The sequence below is a fragment of the Pongo abelii genome, chromosome 2, assembly GCF_028885655.2.
Source record: "Pongo abelii isolate AG06213 chromosome 2, NHGRI_mPonAbe1-v2.0_pri, whole genome shotgun sequence".
NCBI classification, from domain to species: Eukaryota; Metazoa; Chordata; class Mammalia; order Primates; family Hominidae; genus Pongo; species Pongo abelii.
In genome coordinates, this window is record NC_085928.1 from 85,147,307 (window position 1) to 85,168,967 (window position 21,661).

The 21,661-nt window shown below is 42.6% G+C and overlaps 1 protein-coding gene across 1 annotated transcript in view; it reads right to left on the minus strand.

The window, feature by feature from the left end:
* Nucleotides 1–18,243, minus strand: part of ARL6IP5 (ADP ribosylation factor like GTPase 6 interacting protein 5) — a gene marked incomplete at its 5' end in the record, with an annotated part of 20,912 nt that extends 2,669 nt beyond the window's left edge. The window contains 2 exon segments of the mRNA NM_001134168.1: nucleotides 1,339–1,556; nucleotides 18,041–18,243. Coding sequence (NP_001127640.1) covers nucleotides 1,339–1,556; nucleotides 18,041–18,216 — 394 coding nt within the window.
* Between the last annotated feature and the right edge of the window lie 3,418 nt (nucleotides 18,244–21,661).

The window sequence follows — 21,661 nt, forward strand, 5'->3', positions numbered from 1 at the left end:
AGATGAGTGAACTACAGCCCATATAGGATGACTGGTCCAAATCACATGCTGGTTTCCAGCAGGTCTAAGAATAGAAATCAGGACTCTTAACTGTCTACCTCTGATACATTTCATTACACTGGCCTGTCTCAGGTTCTGATGTGGAAAGGTATTAAAATTAGCAAGCTGTTTGATTAAATAGTATCATTGAAATACCAAGCCTTAAGCACCTACAGAAAACCTGAAGAAAATTCCATAAATGTCTGAATTTGTTGGCTCAGATATTTTATCCAACAGGGTATGGGATGTATCCATAAATATTCTGGACTTAATCTAACAAAGCCCTAAATAAGGAAATAATTTCATTTAGTGGAATAAGTGCACATGTCAAATGTTATTGAAAGTTAAAGGGATGTGCCTGTCACTTAATACACTAGAATTTTAATCAGATTTCTGATTAGGCTGGGATTTTATTTCTTCTCTATTTCAGGCTTCAAGTGTTTGGAGTCTTAGTAAATAATTCATGTAAAACTTAGAGAATATCTAGATCTCTTCACCAGAATCTGAGTATTTAGTACCTACATTCTGGGCCAATTATTCCCATAGACTTACCAAACTTTTAACACTAGTTATGATCTCCTGAGCAAGTGGAGAATAAATAGTTTACTTCCAAATAATAAATACATTCATTCCTGTGTCAGGACAATAGGAATGGCACTTAAAAATTAAGAATAGACTCTCTTATTCGACAAATCTGGAGTCTAGTGCAGGTTATGCCACATTCCTGCTGTATGACCTGGGATTTGTCTTTGTTCTGTTTACTGTTGTGTCCCCATAAGAATGTATGACACACGGCTGGGCAAAGTGGCTCAAGCCGGTAATCCCAGCACTTGGGGAGTCCAAGGCAGCTAGATCACTCGAGCCTGGGAGTTCGAGATCAGCCTGGGCAACATAGTGAAACCCCCGTCTCTACCCAAAACACAAAAAATTAGCTGGGTGCGCACCTGTGGTCCCAGCTATTCAGGAAGCAGAGGTTGCAGTAAGCTGAGAAAACACCACAACATGGGTGACAGAGTAGACCCCATCTCAACAACAACAAAAAAAGAATGTGTGACACATAGCAGATGCCCCAACAAATATTTGTGGAATTAATGAACTATGAGGCCTTGACCTCATAGTTCTTGATCTCAGTTCTGTGTTATCTGGGTCTAGTTGGATAACAAGTAGAAAGCTGTTTTAGAAAATTCTGACACTTTTGCTGACATGCCAACACATATAAGAAACAGGTTATGGAATTCCCGTTGGATAATTGCTCCTACATTTTTTTGATGATGGAAGAAAAAACTCAAGTTCACTTACACAGCAAAGGAAAAGTAATGCCAAACACAAAGACCATGACTCCTCCAAACATGGATATAAGGAAATAGCTCGCCAACATGACCACCATAACGAACGTTGTGGGGTAGCGCTTCTTCATCCGGCGAAGGACGTCTTTATTGTGGGCTGCCCACACAAACCCTGTGAACACCAGCACCACCACGATCCCTCCCAGGATCATGTTGAAGGGACTCAGAAACCTGAAATATGAGGAAGAAAAAATGAGGGGTGACTAGTTCAGCAATAGAAGTAGCAAAAGGAGAAAGAGGAGTAAAAACAATTATTGAGAACTTACTAATACTTTAATACTTTATCTAAATTGTCTCATTTGATTTCTCATAACCTTATAAAGGAGGTACTATTAGTTCATTTCTCAAATGAAGAAGCTAAGGCACAGAGGTTAGAAAATGGTGGCGAAGGCCAGGAATGGTAGTTCACACCTGTAATCCCAGCACTTTTGGAGGCCGAGGTGGGAGGATCACTTGAGCCCAGGAGTTCAAGACCAACCTAGGCAACACGGCAAAACCCATCTCTACAAAAATATGAAAATTAGCCAGGCGTGGTGACACATACCTGTGTTCCCAGCTACTCAGGAGGCTGAGGTGGGAGGATCGCTTGAACCTGGGAGGTTGACACTGCAGTGAGCCAAGATTCCCCCACTGCACTCCTGGCTGGGTGACAGAGTGAGACCTTATCTCAAAAAAAAAAAAAAAAAAAAAAAGTGCAGCTGAGATCACACCCAAGCAGTTCCCATCAAAGTAGCTCATCAGAGGTCCACAATTTTGAAGACTAAAACTTCTTTTGAAGGTACTATGTTTAGCTTCCATACATCCTGGGCTCTAGTACACAGTAGGTGGTGTTTTCTTAACTCTAAAGGTTTATTTAAATCCTCAAAGAAGCTCATGATGGATGAATGTAGAATACGGGCCACATAATGGACTCCATGGGCTAGATCCAGTCCACAGTCACATTTTTGTTTGGCCTGTACAGTGTTTTTAAAAAATTTTACTTGAAATCCATGTGTTAAAAAAAAAATCCATAAAACTTGGGATTTCTTGTTCTCCTGGAACAAGAAAATCTAACAGTGCTAGGCCCACTTTCCCACATGTCAACAGCTGGCTTGAGTGCCTTCTCATTCAGACAGAATAAATACTCTCCATTGAGCCCCAGTCCACACTGCTCTCTACTGCATCATGGACACAGAGGCCCAAAGTGAGGTGCTATTAATCATTGTTTTTGTTTTTGTGTTTTTTTTTTATTGGAGACAGAGTCTTGCTCTGTCACCCAGGCTGGAGTGCAGTGGCACGATCTTGGCTCACTGCAACCTCCGCCTCCTGGGTTCAAGCAATTCTTGTGCCTCAGCCTCCCGAGTAACTGGGATTACAGGTACATGCCACCACGCCCAGCTAATTTTTTGTATTTTCAGTACAAGTAGGATTTTGCCATGTTGGCCAGGCCGGTCTTGAACTCCTGACGTCAAGTGATCCGCCCAGCTCAGCCTCCCAAAGTGCTAGGATTACAGGCATGAGCCACACCATGCCCAGTCTAATCATTGTTTTTCTAATAGCTGGCCTGAATCGCTCTCTTACATAACCTGCCTGCCCCATGGAGGCATTTGAGTTTATGACTCCTCACATAGACAGTTCATTGTAAGTGTTTTAAAATGCCCAAAGTATCATTAGGAGATGAGTTACCAATGCAGATTTTCAAGCACACAGTTCCAGATTCATTCTTATATAAGCCAAATGTTTAGTATGTGATAGCAATTACACTACTATTGATAATGGAGGAAACACATTATGTAGAAGAAATTTATGCCAGGCATGGTGGCACACACCTGTAATCCTAGCACTTTGCGAGGCCTAGGTGGGTGGATCACCTGAGGTCAAGAGTTCAAGGCCAGCCTGGCCAACGTGGTGGAACCTCGTCTCTACTAAAAATACAAAAATTAGCTGGGCATGGTGGTACATGCCTGCAATCCCAGCTACTTGGGAGGCTGAGGCAGGAGAATCGCTTGAACTCAGAAAGTAGAGGTTGCAGTGAGCTGAGATCGCGCCATTGCACTCCAGCCTGGGCAACAAGAGCAAAACTCTGTCTCAAAATAATAATGATAATAATAAGAAGAAATTTAGACAAAGTTTCTGGCATTACAGTCACCCACCCCAATCCACTTGTGTATACAAAACCCTTAACAAGACCTCTGTGGTGGGCTGGTACAATGAGTTACTTAATTTTTTACCCTAGAGGCTAATGAGGATTTTACCTGGGAAGGACACAGATGGTAGTGTGTTTTCCTCATGCCCTGAATAGTAACATTGCTGATTTGAAATAAGGGATGGGGGAAGACAGGATAAGGGAGGGTGATGCCAAGAGCTTACTTTCTCTGAAATGGAAGAGATGAAGAACTCATGCTCATATTGGGATTCATATTCAGGATAAACACAATTCTTTTTCAAAAATCCCTTTAAATTTTAGCTCTGTTTCTGCCTACTGAAACATAAAAGGAATTTTGAACATTTTAAAATTAAGAGTGAAAGCTTTTCACACCTGAATGGGTGAAATTAAGGGATAAAATCAATGTCAAACTGCTTTGAAAAAGCTAAAAATTTCTATTAAGATGCACAAAGTTAAACAGTGGTAAGAGTAGTTGCATATAATTTTTTTTTTTTTTTGAGATAGAGTTTCACTCATTGCCCAGGCTGGAGTACAAAGGCGCGATCTCGGCTCACTGCAACCTCTGCCTCCCGGGTTCAAGCAATTCTCTTGCCTCAGCCCCCGTAGTAGCTGGGATTACAGGCACCCGCCAACACGCCCAGCTAATTTTTGTATTTTTAGTAAAGACGGGGTTTCACCATGTTGCCCAGGCTGGTCTCGAACTCCTGACCTCATGTGATCCACTCCCCTCGGCCTCCCAAAGTGCTGAGATTACAGGCATAAGCCACCGCACCCAGCCAGTTGTACATAATTTAAAACTAAACTCTACAATAATAAGTTGCTTATTTCATTCAAAAATCCTTGAAAATACTTGTATCCTTCAAGCCAATAAATCCCCTCCTCAGAATATAGTCTAAGGAATTAAACAAAAATGCAAAGACTGAGTTGTAACAGTATTGATATTAGTGGTATTTATGATTAAAAACTTTCAGAAACAACCTATATGGCCAACAATTTACTGTGGTATTGTATACACAGCTATGTTTAAAACATTGAAGTGCATTTAATAATATAGGAAGACATCACATATTGAGTGGGTAAAAGCAACTGTAATACATAATGCATTGTCTGTTAGGTAGATTTATCATATAAGTTAGATAGCTCAGAAGTAGAAATTTCTAGGCTGAGTGCAGTGGCTCAAGCCTGTAATCCCAGCACTTTGGGGGGCCGAGGTGGGTGGATCTTTTGAAGTCAGGAGTTCGAGACCAGCCTGGCCAACGTGGTGAAACCCCACCTCTACTAAAAATACAAAAATTAGCTGGGCCTGGGCTGGGCATGGTGGCTCATGCTTGTAATCCCAGCACTTTGGGAGGCTGAGGCGGGCAGATCACCTGAGGTCAGGAGTTCAAGACCAGCCTGGCCAACATGGTAAAACCCTGTCTCTACTAAAAATACAAAAAATTAGTTGGGCTTGGGAGCAGGAGCCTGTAATCTCAGCTACTCGGAGGCTGAGGCAGGAGAATTGCTTGAACCTGGGAGGCGGAGTTTGTAGTGAGCCGAGATGGTGCCATTGCACTCCAGCCTGGGCAACAAGAGGAAAACTACGTCTCAAAAAAAAAAAAAAAAAAAAATTAGCCAGGCATGGTGGCAGGCACCTGTAGTCCCAGTTACTTGGTAGGCTGAGGCAGAAGAATCACTTGAACCCGGGAGGCAGAGGGTGCATTGACCTGAGATTGCGCCACTGCACTCCAGCCTGGGTGACAGATTGAGACTCTGTTTCCAAAAAAAAAAAAAAAAAAAGAAATAGAAATTTCTATAATTAGTATATTATTTCATAATCAGAAATAAAATGAATATATAAAAAAAGGAAATACAAAAATATAAAAGCAGCTGCTCTCCAACCCACAACCCCCGCTTGGCACAGACCAACCGCAAAAGTCCATCTCTACTTGTCCCATCTTGCCAACAACATTAATGGAATTTCAGTTCATGAACCACAGTGAAGCTGTTCCTTCTCCGATCCAAACCCTGGTTTTCTGCTCATCCTCCAGATCCTCTTGTGCTAGTCTGTAGCACCCCAGTGCCCTAAGCTTCCCCAATACCCAGCACATGTGCCATTCTGTCTGCCGTCTTCCCCTCCCTCTTGGTTCTGTGTTACCTGGGTCTACTTGGCCTCTCTGTACTTTTCTTTCTTTCTATTTTATTTTATCTGGATTATGCCCTGTCTTCTGACATAACCCCGGAATTTGTCTAGGAAAGACAAAAATTTCCTTATACGCCTGAGGAAGGAAAGAATCTGATGAGTCAAAACCACAATCCCCTTCAGCAGTTTGTAGAGAGTGGAGAGTGAATGAAGAGGCCTTGAAACTCTTATAGATTAATATATCTAATTCCCAGCATCACAAAAGATTCTAGGCCAGTGTGGTAGCTCATGTCTGTAATCCCAGCACTCTGGGAAGCCGAGGTGGCAGATGGATCGCTTGAGCCCAGGAGTTTGAGACCATCCTAGGCAACATGGCAAAACCAAAACCCCATCTCTCCAAAAAAAAAAAAAAAAAAACACCCCATAAAAATTAGCCAGGTGTGGCAGCACACACCTACAGTCCCCACTACTTGGAAAGCTGAGGTAGGAGGATCACCTGAGCTCAGGAGGTCAAGGCTGCAGTGAGCTGTGATGGTGCCACTACGCTCTAGCCTGGGTAACAGAGTGAGATGCTGTCTCTATTAAAAAATAAAAAGATACTTAGAGAAATTGAAAAATTATACCAAAGACTACAGTATAGTAGGATAAGAGGAGTTTATTTCCATTTGCTTATTTTTATTTTCATATTTTTTTCAATGGCCATGTATTCCTTGATGAATAAAACAACTGGTATTTACAAATGAACAAATGAAATTGGGGAAAGGCTCCTGAATGTAAAAAACCCTTTTACAAAGCCTTGACTTTGACCTATAACCCACCCAAATGTTTCTTCTGAGCCGTAAAGAAAAGCAAAGATCGCCGGGTGCAGTGGCTCACACCTGTAATCCCAGCACTTTGGAGGCTGAGGCAGGCGGATCACAAGGTCAGGAGATCAAGACCATCCTGATCAACATGGTGAAACCCCGTCTCTACTAAAAATACAAAAATTAGCCTGGCTTGGTGGCATGTGCCTGTAATCCCAACTACTTGGGAGGCTGAGGCAGGAGAATTGCTTGAACCTGGAAGGTGGAGGCTGCAGTGAGCCGAGACTGTGCCACTGCACTCCTGACTGGGTGACAGAGCGAGATTCCGTCTCAAAAAAAAAAGCAAAGCAAAACAAAGATCAAATCAACACAAACAACTCAAATGGAGGATTGAAATTTAAGGAAATTCCTTTGCATACCCTGCAAGTAGGAGTGGGTTGGCTGGCAGCAAAGCATCAAAGGGCTCCTACTCAGTTCATTCTGGAATACTTATTAAAATAATAATTCATGAAGTGAAGCATATAACAAAATTCATGTCAAGCTTCTTTTATTTTCCTCTAGACAAGTAAAACAGATATTTAGGTTGAGTGCCTAAAGTCCAGGACAAAGAACAATGAAAAATCCAGGCCTAACTCAAGCAATTCCAAATTTGCTTTCACCTGTTCTGGTTGCTCATGTTCAAGGGAAAAGAACAGAGCTTGAAGTTCTATAGAACTGGTTTTAGTTCATAACCTGCCCAACAACAGTCTATAATTAGAAAGCAAGCAAGTTTCCAAGCTGGAAAAAAACGAACGAAGTTACTCTGAGCAGAAATGATTTTCTTCTGTATCTGATAAAATGTATACCACTCCAATGCCCTGGCACTTACCTGTACTTGGAACAAAAGACAGACAGACACAGACACACACACACACACACCTCCTCTAGAGATTAACAGAAATTCTCAGAAATTTGGGAACCAGTTCTTGCCTGAGATGCTTTTTAGTCAACAGTTGGGCTGTTTATCACACCAATCACAACAAACCCCAAAGACTTTTAGGACAAAACTTTCCCTAAACATGCCACCCATCTTTCATGTAGACAGCTGCCTCTGGGGTCTGCTGGGTGGAGTTTCACTTACTGATAGTCCTTGAGTAAGAAAGAGGGCCGGGTGCGGTGGATCATAACTGTAATCCCAGAACTTTGGGAGGCTGAGGTGGGTGGACCAGCTGAGGCCAACCTGGCCAACATGGCGAAACCCCATCTCTACTAAAAACATAAAAATTAGCTAGGCGTGGTGGCGCATGCCTGTAATCCCAGCTGTTCAGGAGACTGAGACACGAGAATCACTTGAACCTGGGAGGTGGAGGTTGAAGTGAGCTGAGATTGTGCCACTCCAGCATGGGCGACAGAGCCAGACTCTGTCTCAAAAAAAAAAAAAAAAAGAATGAGGGATGGTGAGAGAGAAGGGAGAAACAGCAGGACCTAGTTTTGCAACTCAAAAACCATTATGTTTTTCTATTGTGAAATTAAAAATATATTAATACATATGGTTGTATATATTTTAATTATATATATTTAAAATATGAACATGTATTGCCCAATTCCAATAAATAATTAATAAATCTTTCCCTATAATAGTTACATATTCTAGGGCAGTCATTTATGGTTATAAAAAGGTTTAGAATCCCATCAGAGAAATTTTGTAGCAGTCTTCAAAGATGAATCAGTCTAGTCCAATTATACAGATAACTAAACTGAGGCCCAGAGAAGAAACATATCCAAAGGGATCCAGGAGAGAAACAAGAAAACAAGGGTGCCAGTTGTGGCAGCAACTCACAGTAGAACCCATTCTGTCATGTTAACCGGCTTTAGGGATTTCCCCCACACTCTAAGTAACCTACTATAACCAAGGATCATCCTGGAAAATCCCTCTACACTCTCATTTCTCTCTGAAACAAGCTGGCTATTAGTGGGTGTGGATACAGGTTCTAAACTTGCCAACGTGATTCAGTAGCTATATCTATAGTTTTACCACAAGTTACTGAAGGGGGAAAAAAAATCTTACAAAATTTTAGAGCTAGGAAGGATCTTGCCAACCCACCTCATTTTACACATAAGCAAGCTAAGGAATATACAAGTTAATAAATTTGTCCAAGGCCACCAATTGCAAAGTTGGCAATAAAAGTTTGCCATAACAGAAATCCTCGCATCAACTCAAGGCCACATTTGGTGACTCCTGTCAGGCTGCAAGGCCAAAAAGAACCACCAAAGAGGCAGCAAAATATTTCCTGAGGGGTACAGGCAGCTTTGCACTGAGTTCCCATTTTCTGACTGAAAAAGCTATTTTTGAAGTGTGGTTCCTGAGGAAGTCTGACTCACCGAAAAAGCGGGGAACAATATACTCACGGTGGACTTCTCTAAATTGGCGATGTTTCTCTGTGGTCGTTAATCAGCCAGAGGGATCACTGCAAATACGAACCCACCCAACCATTTTCTTGCTTCTCATTGTTCTTAAACTAAAAACAGAATTCTTTAAACATTCTACAAGGCTTCGCAGGGTCTGGACCCTGCCTGCCTCTGCAGCCAGGGCCACTGTATATAGTTGTGGAGTTGGTGCCTGGCTGAGGGGGTAAGTGGGGCCTGGAATCCAGGTCACACACTCCACAAGCCAAGGCCAAAATTTGGCTTTGGCTATATCTGCTAGGAGAGGAAGAAGTGCCTTAGTAATTAGCATGAGGGAACTCTCAGGGCTAGCAACTGGCCTACCTGCCAGCTTTGTCACACCATCTCCTGATTGCACCCCCATCCACTCAGGGTTTCTATCTACCCTAGCACTCACCTTGCCTTTTGGCCATCTCAGGGTGAGGTGAATCAGGCAGAGAGGATAGTTTGTGTACAGGTCTCACTCCACCCTCCTTGAAGTCTCAGCTCAGTCAGCCTTTCCTCAGTCTCTCTGACCAGAGCACAGCTCCATATGCCTTTTCTTTTCTTTTTTCAAGAAAGGTTCTTCCTCTGTCACTCAAGCTGGAGTGTGATGGCATGGTCATAGCTCACTGCAGCCTCTATCTCCCACACTCAAGTGACCTTCCTCAGCCTTCTGAGTAGCTGAAACTACAGGTGAGTGCCAGCTTGCCTGGCTAATTTTTAATTTTTTTTTTTTTTTTTTTTTTTTGAGACAGAATCTCGCTCTGTCGCCAGGCTGTAGTGCAGTGACCCGATCTCGGCTCACTGCAACCTCTGACTCCCTGGTTCAAACGATTCTCCTGCCTCAGCCTCCTGAGTAGCTGGGATTAAAGCATGCGCCACCACACTCAGCTAATTTTTGTATTTTTAGTAGAGACGATGTTTCACCATGTTGGCCAGGCTGGTCTCGAACTCCTGACCTCAAGTGATCCGCCTGCCTCAGGCTCCCAAAGTGAAGAGCTATTTTTGACTATAGGCATAAATGTGGGCTTTGGACACAAATCAGTCTTGAGTAAATGAGAACAGTGTCTCCTTGGCCTAAGGATCATGGAATAAAGGAGATTGTACAGTAGGTAAAACTGAACAGGAGCCTGTCTCTTTTGTTACAGAAAGGTCATAGTGAGATTTTCCTAACCAACTGAATTAGGAAGGCCTAGAGGATTTATTGCATTCTTGCCATTCCCTAAATATTTACTGTATCCTGTGTAATTTGGCACAAATTAAACACTCACATCCAAAACAACCATTGTCTTTTTAGCAGTTGGCATGTTAAAAGTGTTCATACTAAGACATGCCTTAGGAACCTCCAGATTTCATTTCGTTTTTAATAAACAACAGGTTGGACTTGGATTAAAAACCATAAATCTGACGCTTCCCACAGTGACGGAGCTTCAAATAATAGTTGTGTACAAAGCTCTGATTAGACTTCATGAAACCCTTTTTAACTTTTCATTATGGAAAACTTCTGACATATACATAGGTAGAGAGAATAATGTATAATGAATCCTCATGTATGCTCATCACTGCTTTCAACAATTAGCAACCCATGGTTACTCTTACAACCAATGCTTTTTGGGGAACAGAAGTAGAAAGATATTTGTTTACAAACTGTTCTTCTTGAATGATTTTAGAAAATTAAAAAAAAAAAAAAAAAGGCTGGGTACAGTGGCTCACACCTGTAATCCCAGCACTTTGGGAGGCTGAGGTGGGGGGATAACTTGAGGATAGGAGTTCGATACCAGCCTGGCCAACATGATGAAACCCTGTCTCTACTAAAAAATACAAAAATTAGCCAGGCATAGTTGTGCGTGCCTGTTATCCCAGCTACTTGGAGGCTGAGGTAGGAGAATCGCTTGAACCTGGGAGGCAGAGGCTGGAGTGAGCCAAGATCCTGCCATGGCATCCAGCTTGGGCGATGCAGCGAGACTCTGTCTTAACAAAACAAAACAAACAAAAGCTACTGAGAACTGTCACATGGCAAATTCTTACAGAGCTGTGGAGAGAAGACAGGGGCTGGACAAATGCTAACAAGCTTGGTAACACAGACTTCCTTCCCACAAGTTTCCTGTCTATTTACCCCTCACTAACCCCCAATTTCTGCATTCTTTTTGTTCCTCTGAGACGAGGAGAAGCTGCACCAATGAGATATGAAGCAGATTAGAAGAAGCAGGGCTTTCTGCCTTCCAGGTGTCTCCTTTAGCAAATCGCATAATGAGAAGGAAGGCCAGGAAATCCTATCGTATATCAATGATGAATGCTTGCAAACCTGAAGTTGTTAGCCTGAAGGTTTTGCCTAAAATTACAGGGCTTGAAGGCATTCTCAGAAACAGGAAGCCACGCTCATTTCAAGAGACAGAGGATGGTATTAAGGGTTAAGTTTTCTAAAGCTGAGTGATAAGGATAGAATTCATTTGTCCAAAAAATAAAAAATACAAAATTTCCAATATTGATGCTTAATTAGATATTAAGTGGGTAGGTCAAGAACGGGTCTTGACCTTTTTGAACTGGATTTCCTGTACAGAGCTCTCTGTCCCTAAGCTGATTGAGAGCTTCTCCTCTCTAAGACAGGGGGCCAGGAATCCAAAATACACTCATTTATTTGCACACTTACCTAGAATCATTGTAAATCCTTACCTAGGGAAAGGAAACAGAAACTACCAACCAAAGGCCAAAAGTAGCAGGCAATATTGAAAAAAAAAAAAAGCTGGACGCAGAGGGGAGAGAAGTTCAGATAAACAAAGTTACATAAATAGTATCAAGTGTGTGCCAGGCATACCTCTCGCCTGTCATCCCAGCACTTTGGAAGACCAAGGCAGGAGGATTGCTTGAGCCCAGGAGTTCGAAACCAGCCTGGGCAACATGGCAAAAACCCTTCTCTACAAAAAAAAAAAAAAAAATACAAAAATTAGCCAGGCTGGTGGCACATGCCTATAGTCCCAGCTACTCAGGATGCTGAGGCAGGAGGATCACCTGAGTCCAGGGAGGTAGAGGTTGTAGTGAGCCATGACTGCATCACCGTACTCCGGCCTGGGCAACAGAGTGAAACCCTGTCTCAAAATATACATATATATATATATATGTATATGTATGTATATATACACACATATACACACATACACTGTGAGAGGTTATTTAATGAAAAACAATCCTTATTAAAGATTTATATTTATTTATTTATTTTTTACTCGGGGTCTCACTCTGTCACCCAGGCTGTAGTGCAGAGGCGTGCGTTCTTGGCTCATTGCAACCTCCACCTCCTATGCTCAAAAGATCATCCCACCTCAGCCTCCCAAGTAGCTGGGACCACAGATGCATGCCACCACGCCAGGCTAATTTTTTCTATTTTTGGTAGAGATGGGGTTTCGCCATGTTGCCCGGGCTGGTCTTTAAACTCCTGAGCTTAGGCGATCCACCCGCCTCGGCCTTCCAAAGGGCTGGGATCACAGGCGTGAGCCATCACCTCCAGCCTAGATAAAGATTTTGAGATTAAAATGTTACTGTGTGTTGACAGACCTCTTAAAGTTCTGTATTCAGAAGAAACACATAAGCCATCAGAGGAAGACAGGTGCCAGCCTCAAGTGCAAATAAATGGGCATGGAAGGGCAGGAGAATTCTGAGAGGATTTGGGAAGGCTGGTGGAGTTGTACTCCTGGCTATATCCTCAGAGCCTAGACACTGTCTGCCACATGGTAGGTGCTCAGTATTTGTTTAATGGAATAGAAGGATCTGAGCTGTGGGTTAGGATAAGTAAAATTTAATAAACGTTTATCCTGTCTACATACTCAATGCCTCCCCTATTCCCAACACCTGAGAGATTTGGAATTTGGAATAATAATGTACAGGGGAGATCAGGTAAGTCAGGTTGAGAAGGATGTGTTTATGTAGGTGTGTATTTCTGTACACTTGCTATACTTGTATACAAATTAGTTATCATGTGTTCAGTGTGGTCTTGCTGCCTTTCCATGAAGGCAGGAATTACAGCTGTCCTACTCTTCACTATCTCCTAGCAGTGTCTGAGAAGTTGGTAAGTGCTTCATACTCTTGTTAATTGAATGAATGAAGCAACACAAATAAGAGTAATGTTGTAGAACTGGTGTTGAAGCTGACTAATCTCAAAAACATTTCCACTTGCTTTAGTATAAACAGACTGCAACTCATTCTATCTGCAATCATTTTAATAGATTCTGATCCAGAGCCTCCCAGGGTTGCCTTACCCTTTTTTTCCTCTACCAGCTGGAAACTTGGTTCTTCATCTTTACAGCATTTAAAGGTACAAACAATATGAACATTTCATAATACCAGATGCTGGGAGCCACAGGCCTAGAACATATTACAGAGCCACTGAGCCACGTTCATTTTGAAAAGATTACATTAATGCTCTTTTCAAACTTAGAATTACAGAATTCCAGAAACTCCTTACCATCTTGAGTAACTGAAAGCATAAAGCGGCAGCTGTCAATTCCACCCTCCTGCAACATCTCTATAGGCCAAATGATCAGGCCACATGGTGAGGAGTTGCTTTAGCTGAGAAAACATGGGCTCATTCCTTCAGCAGCTACATGGTTCTATCTAAAGGGGGAGGCACAAATGTATATACATAAGAATAAATGCAGCTTTCTTGCTGGAGAAGCAGCAGAGGCATTTTTATATGTTGCAAATTCTGTGTGTGGTTGGTGATTCTGAGGCCACGCCAGAAAATATGAGTTCTAATGGCAGAAAAGTTTTTTTTTTTTTTTTTTAGACAGGGTTTCACTATGTTGCCCAGGCTAGTCTTAAACTCCTGGTCTTGAGCAATCCTCCCATCTCTGCCTCCCGAAGTGTTGGGATTACAGGTGTGAGCCACTATACCCATCCAGGAAAGAACTTTTCAGAATAAGACAGCAATAGTATTGCAAATGTTTTAAGAGTCAGGAATGCAGGTGAATTTGGTTAATCAAGAGCTTTAGAAAATTTGCAATATGGCTTAATGGAAAAAATATTTCACTTCCTATTATTAGCAGCTTTAGTTCCAATTAGCCTGTGACCTCGAGCTTTTATATTTCAGAAGTTACGGGGTTCAAGAGGATCAGTATTTCTCCTAGGGGTGTATATCACAATCACTTAGGAAGTTAGAGAAAAAGAAAAAAACAACAGATGCCTGGACCCTGCCAAGAACTATACATTTTGAATCACGGAAGGTGACATCTGGGCATACAGGTATATTTATTTAAATTTTCTTTTGAGCCAGACCAATCCAGTGCCTCTCAGATTTTAATGTACCTATGAATCATCTGAGATTTTTGTTAAAATGTAGATTCTAACCCAGTGGGTCTGAAATGGGGCCTGAGATGCTTCACTTCTGACAAGCTCTCAGGCGAAAGATGCTGCTGTTCCATGGCTCACACACTGAACAGAGTTCTCCAGCTCAAATCGTTTGGCATTCCATTAAGCACAAAGAAGTTTTCGTCAACAACTAGAATGTATCACAGGCTTAGTACTTAAATTGCAAGTGCCATTAGGTGTTGCCTTTGTTTTTCACTCTGAAGATCAAGGTAGAGACTTCTATTGTTGTGTGTGATGTGAAAAGAATATCTTAATCCCAAAACGTCTCACATCAAGGATGCAGAAGGTAAGCTATGGCAACTTCAATCTTAGACACTTTTCCTTCTTGATGTAAAGGATCTAAAGGCATTTCCAGCAAAACGCAAGTTTCCTAGCCTGTTATTCATGCTGTTCCTTTTAAATAATTCAATCTCTTCTGATCAGAAGTTTAACACAGATTTATCTCTATCCTAATCCCTCTTAATCTCCATCTTGGTATGGGCAGTTTTTTCCAGTGTTTCTGGATCTAGATAGTATTTGCTATGTTCTTCCCTCACCCTTCCTGAAACCTTGAAGAGGAGGCCCTCTCTATCCTCATCTAAGCCAGTTTCCAACATTGGAGAGCTGAGGCTAGAGCACTCCTACAATGCCCTTGAGGCTCTCCTCACCAGGAGGGGATGGAACCATTGTTGAACATTCTTTTATCCAGGTCACATTTTCACATACACTCTACCTAGATATTCTGATAAACTAGAGAGAAGTCTGTGGAGGATCCAGATGAACAGCTTCCAGCACTGCTCTGACCTAACCATCTACTAGCATCCCCGAAAGAGGATAGTTCTCTTTAGAATGAGAAGTGTTCTGGAATCAAGGACGCTCCCTAACTCTGAAGATGTTTGGTTTCTTCCTCGTGACTCACAGGAAGACAGAATAGTAGTTAAGAACACAAGCCTAAGTTTGTGACTTTGAGTAAATCATTTAACCTCTCTGAGCCTCAGGTTTAATAATAAAAAAAAAAATAACAGGTTTTTAAAATTGGGTTCTATGACATAATGCAGGTAAAATACTTTGCAAGGTACCTGACACACAGAGCACTCAATAAATCTTTATTTATATTATTAAATGATAAAGAAAGAAAAGAGAACAATTGGTGGAAAAAACTACTGACTGTGTTTATAGTTGCATAGAAAACAGTTAGGGGTTATATACCAAACTTTTACTGAAGTATGAAGGAAATTTCACATTTTATCCACATAATTTTCAAATCAACTTTTACTACTAGCCTGTATCTTTTGTAAGTTTTTAAAAATAAGGATAAGTTTTAAAAACTTCATGGCTACTTTTCACTTTTTCACTTCAAAATTTTCATTGACAACCAACAACTCTTATTTGAAAGGAAAATGAGGAGGGCCAACACCCCTAAACTACCTGAGTTGGTGGCCTAAGGCACAATACTGACGGAGCTATATTTAGTCAAAGGGCTGGCCCCTGGCCTTCACAGTGAAAAATGGATTCTATCAAAAGCAGGAAGACTGTCTGAGCTTGTGCCTGGTCTGGGCAGCATACATGTCTGAAGAAAATAAACTTTTTTTTTTTTTTTTTAATTATTGGTCTGTGTCAAACTTTGCCCCACATCTAAGTTACCTCAAGAAAATACCTCCGCAACTAGATCACCAGATAAGATGCCCTCCTGCTTCTTTGCAAAGAGAAAGAAAAAAACAAAAACTGATGCAAACCTATTTACTACTTATTTTGTTTTAAAGACATTTTTGGCCAGGCACGGTAGTCCCCGCCTGCAATCTCAGTGCTTTGACAGCCAAGGTGAAAGGATGGCTAGAGCCCAGAAGTTAAGACCAGCCTGGGCAACATAGTGAGACCCCATCTCTAAAAAAAAAAAAAAAATTAGCCAGGCTTTGTGGCACGCACCTGGGGTCCCAGCCACTTGGGAGACTGAGGTAGGTGGATTGCTTGAGCCCAGGAGGTTGAGGCTGTAGTGAGCTGTGATCACAGTACTGCACTCCAGCCTGGGCAACAGAACAAGACCTTATCTCAAAAGTAAATAAATATTAAAAGTTTTTAAAAAGAAATTTTTGGCCGGGCACAGAGGCTCACACCTGTAATCCCAGCACTTTGGGAGGCTGAGGTGGGCAGATCACCTGGCCAACATGGTGAAACCCTGTCTCTACTAAAAATACAAAAATTAGCCAGGCATGGTGGTGTGTGCCTGTAATCCCAGCTACTCTGGAGGCTGAGGCACGAGAATTACTTGAATTTGGGAGGCAAAGGTTGTAGTGAGACGAGATCACGCCACTGCACTCTAGCCTGGGTGACAGAAGGAGGCTCAGTCTCAAAAAAAAAGAAATTTTTTAGTGTTCCAGGGAAGCAGCCTGAAGCACAGAGCTGAGGGAAGGTTCAGATGGCAGCTGCCTCAGGCCTCGGGCCTGCCCCACCCTGCCCTGACTAACTTGTACCTTGGCTGCCACACTAGTTCCGAGTCCACTCAGAGCCTGTGCCCTCTATACACCAAGCCATTCCCAGAGTGCAATTCCTTAAGAATTCCTTAAGCAATGCAGAAGGATCTGTGCGATTGTCTATAGAGTCCCACATGTGGGCTTCCACCTCTGCATGGGGGTGACTGCTGTGAACCATACTCGGAAACTGTGAAGTCTACCCCTCTCCTCTGTGCTGTGTGTTTGCTCCTTCAGCTTCTCAGCAACTGCCAGGAGCCCCTGGGCCAGAATTCAAGTCTGATTCATCTTGGTGTGCTTGGAGCTTGGCATGGGGCCAGGCACAGAGAGGTGGCTCAATGTATAAGCCAATTAACTGCGAGCCAACTGAAGAAGCCACCCTTGTTCACCCTTTCCCACACCCTTCAAGTGCAAATTTCTCCCTTTTCTCCCAAGCCAGCTTGCTCCTTCTTCCCTCTACGTCTGCCCTGAAATAGAAATGTCAGACATTTAAGAGCAAGTGAGTCCTTTATAAAGTCTGAGGGTAGCTTTTTCTTTAAAGATGTGTAGGAGATAATCAGCAAGATTGAGAATATCACCACCCATCCTGCATAAGCGAGAGAAGCATTTCTTAAAAGGTGAACTAGAAGGAAAGGTGGTTTCTAGGAAAGCAGGTGTACATGCAGTCTCAACACAGGATACTTTGTTAAGTATCAGGTATTGAAAAGGCCTTCTGATACATTGAAACCTCAGGCTAGGAAGCGAAGACAGAGAAAATGACCACGCCTGGCCACTGCTGGAAGAAAATGCCAGAAGGCCATCTTCCCAGAGTCATGGCAGCCTTTACCCCACAATGGGAGATGCGCCACCAGGAGACACCCCGCGTTCTGATCCCAAGCTCAGCTTTACTGTACAGTGTGGCAGGCATTAGGCAGAGAAAGCAGCAAAGTGCGTCGCCACTTGGTTGCCCTTTTTACACTAGCCCGGGTCCACACCCTGCCGCCCTAGCCAGCTCCAGGGTAGGGTTACACCACTTTCCTTTTTCTTATGTTTAAAAGACGAGGGCGCTACAAATATCTTTCTAGCAAGAGCCCGATCCTGGCACGGGGGCGGGGGAACTCTCATTTTTCTTCCCCGCGGCTGGCAAATTTTCCCCGTCGTCTTTCCCCTAGGGCTCCCCTCAAGTCTCAGCCCTTGGTGCAGAAAATGGGACCCCAGGTTACTGCGGCCTCGCCCTGCAAACAAGTTTCCACTGGCTTGGCCGCTTGCAGAATTGCCAGGGCAGGCGCTGAGCGTGGTCAGAGAGCGTCTCTACATCCCGGGATCTTGCACCCCGAGGCCCCTCCGTGCTCGCCCCGGATCGGTGTCCCGGCTAGGGGGACCCCACTTACCCCACAATGGAAATCATCATGGCAGCCACCACCAGGTAGTTGGTCTGGTAATAGAGCAGGTTGCTCACCACGCGGTTGTTCCATTTGGAAATGTCCCTGAAGTCCGGCCGGGCAAAGCGATCGGAACCCGGGAAGAAATCGTCCCAGGCGCGGAGTGGGGCGATATTAACGTCCATGTTCTCAGCTTTGCGTTCTTCGCCTCCGGAATCTGGCGGCGGCGGCGGCGGCAACCGATCAGCTGAGCTGAGTTGAATAGTTGACAGCGGCTCTGTCTCGGTCGGCTTTGCGGTTGGTAGACAGCAGAGCAAAGGAAATTGGGAGTGGGCGGGCGTGTTTGCTCCTGTTTACTTCTTGATTGGCTCTTGGTTGGGTACAGGAAAACAGGAACCTCGAGACAGAACAAGGGACTGAGTGCAGAATAGAGATGAAATGACAGAAAGCAACTAGCGGAAATCTCCTGTCTGAAGCGAGGTGGCAATGCCTTCTCTAGCAGTCCGAATACCAGCTGCCTCCTTTGAAATACCTTTTTCGAAGGTTTACCTAGGAGCGTGTTCTCTGACTTAGAGAAAAATTTTGGCAGCTGTGCAGATGCCAATCTAAGTGAAATGAAATGGAAGGCGACTATAGTGTTAATGGAGAATGAGCTGCTTTTGAAAACTAAGTCTTACTAACCTCTGCACATCTGAATGCAATTCCCGTGTTTTCTCTGTTTCACCATGAGTCACTATGTGTGAAATCAGATTGGCAAAACGGGAAAGAAGGTCATGTAGAACAGAAGGCCTGGTTTGTTTTTTTCACTTGTCTTCTTTGTTCTCCATCTCTGTTCTCTCCAGGCTAAATTGTTGGACTGCTGTGCCATTCTGATAAAGTGATAAAGTAGGCACTCTGGCCACTTCAGTCCTGAGCTGGGCATGTTGCTTACATTTTAAAGCAAACAGTTGTCTGCAGTGAACTAGTTGTTCTGCATCCATCATTTTCTGGGCAGAAATATGCAGTCCGCTTCAAAAGTTTTCTTAGTTTTATTGCAATATTTGGTGACAACTTTCACTGAGGGACCACAATATATTCATAGATAACGTGATGTTTTGTATCCCAGCCCAAAGACCTGGCAAAAGATGTATTCGTTGTAAATTCTCTTCTAAGCTTCCGAGGGTCATCTTTTTTCAGTTAAGGGGCTGATTGGTATAATGCATGAGAAAAAAGTAGTTTGTTTAATTGTATAATGTAATAGGTAGAATTCTAAGGTGAAGATTTCTAAGATAACAGAGTCTCTAAGCCTCTAAGTGGCTTAGAGAAGGTGAATTCACTCTACTCAGATCACCAATTTTTGAAAACTTGGAAAGTAATGAAATATACTAATGCAAAGTCTAGAAAACATAATTTAATTTTCCTTATTAATTCAGAAGACAGTTAAGGAGCTTACAATGACTCTAAGAAATTACTACTACTACTGGTGTTTAGGAAAATTTGGTGATTGCATGGAATTAGTGCTAAGATATATCTTATGTGCTGCTTTTTGAATAAAGTTTAAAATGTGAAAATATTCCTGAGTGCTCATGTTTTCTTGATTCTGGAAAAATGGCATAGTGTGAAGTCAGAGAAAGCAAAATTAGAGTCCCAGCTCCTTCCTCTCTGGCAGGTGACTTTGGAGAAATTACTTAATCTCTCCCAGCCTCAGTGTCTTCATGTGTTAAGTGGGGATAACAGAACATTTGCCACATAGATGAGGATAAGTGAAGGAATGTATAGGAAATGCTTAGTGTATAATAAAGGTTCACAGTTATATGTTACTATTATTGTTATTAGCAATAGGATAGCCCACGATTCATGTCTGCTATTTATAGTGCTTTAATCTGATTTGTTTTCTATGCTTTCATTATAAACATCTACTGACTTTTCTGTACCTTGCTCCAATTTTATTGTTGTGGTTGTATCTGGGTAGGAGGAAAAGGTTGAGAATATTCAGTACAATGGCCAACAAGTATTTCGAGTTCTTTTGAGGCTCTGTGAAAGCACTGTGGGTTTTTTTTTTTTTTTTAAAGAGGAGAAAGATGTAATCCTGCTCTGCCTTCAAAACTTCTGCAATCCAGTGGAAACGCTAGTTAAATATGAGACAGTGAGAGGAGTGCTAAATAGAGATGCACTGAGCCTCAGTGCTCAGTTACAGGAAGTCAGAGGGTGTGGAGGAATTCCCCAGGGCTTCAGAATGTCAAGAAGCAGCACTGTGGGCAAGCTGAGTAAATCATCTTCGTAAAGATGAGAGTGGGAACTCCAGTGGGGCCCCATACCTGCTGGTGAGATTTATGAGTATTAGAAGCTATGACCAAGAACTTTATCTTCCAGCTGCTCAGAACTGCATGACCAAAAGCTGTCAAGACTGTATTAGTAACAATATGATTACTCCTTGATCACAGGCAACTGATACCCAAGAAAGACTCATTTGTTTAAACCTCTAAAGAGGTTTAAACATAAATAAAGAAATTCTAAAAAGACAGAGAAAGCTGTTTATGGCATGATTCCCTTCTGCCTCCCTCCCAAATTGTTAACCGTTTCTCTCTTTGCGGTATGGGAGATTTTTTTTTCTCTAAACATTTCTATCTTTGTTAAATTATTTTAAATAAAAATGAACATGTAATGAGTCATTACTTTTTTCCAGTAACTGTTTGAAATGCTATTAGTAGCAGCTCTTTGTTAGTGTTCATTCTGAGGAGGGAGGGGTCAGATTCACTGTAGAGGTCTTTCTGGAGCTTTAATTTATTATTATTTTTAGAGACAGGGTCTCGCTATGTTGCCCAGGCTGGTTTTAAACTCCTGGGCTCAAGCAGTCCTCCCACCTCAGCCTCCCAAGTAGCCGGGATTACAGGCGTGGGAAGCCAAGCCCTGCTTCGTGGGGCTTTTATAATGGGACTGGAGTCTAGATAGGACCATTCAGACTATCTGTTTAAAAACCATAGCAGATAGTCTAATTGTTTATGGTATGTTCCATTTGAAGTAAAATAAACCTGTTGAAGATTTTGCTTGCATGTCTCTGTTGCTTTCATTCCTGGCAAGGGCAGATAGCTATTTCTAATCCGTCAATCAATCTAAGCCAGTGAGAGTGCCTGGTGTCACTTATCAAAATACCACCGTGGTGAGTCAGGGTGTTAGTCTCAAAGCAAGCAGATGCAGGGCCAGATGCCTTTGCAGACTTCTTCATCGGCTAGCTGTATTCTATACCTAGGCCTCAGTTTCCTCCCCGGTGAAATGGGTGAGACTGGACTAGGTGGCCTTTAAGGTGCCTGCTGCTTTTCACCATCTGAGAGAGTTGTAATGCTCACTACCACTAATCAAAGGGTATCCAGTATTGTTGGGGGTTCAGACTACAAAAGCCCATTTTGATAAGCACTAGGTTAAATCCTCAGTGAAACCATCTGTGGAGTTGTCTGGGCAAGAAAAAGTAGTTTCATAGTTGATGCTGAGACATGCGATGCAGAAGGAGGCTGGTATCTCTTGATATGGACTGTGAACTCTATTCCCACGCTCACTGCCTGGCACTGACTTTCAGCTCAGTGAATGCTATTGAACTGAACCTAATAGGGGGACCATAAAGGACAAGCTTTCCTTAAGGTTCACTGAAAACTA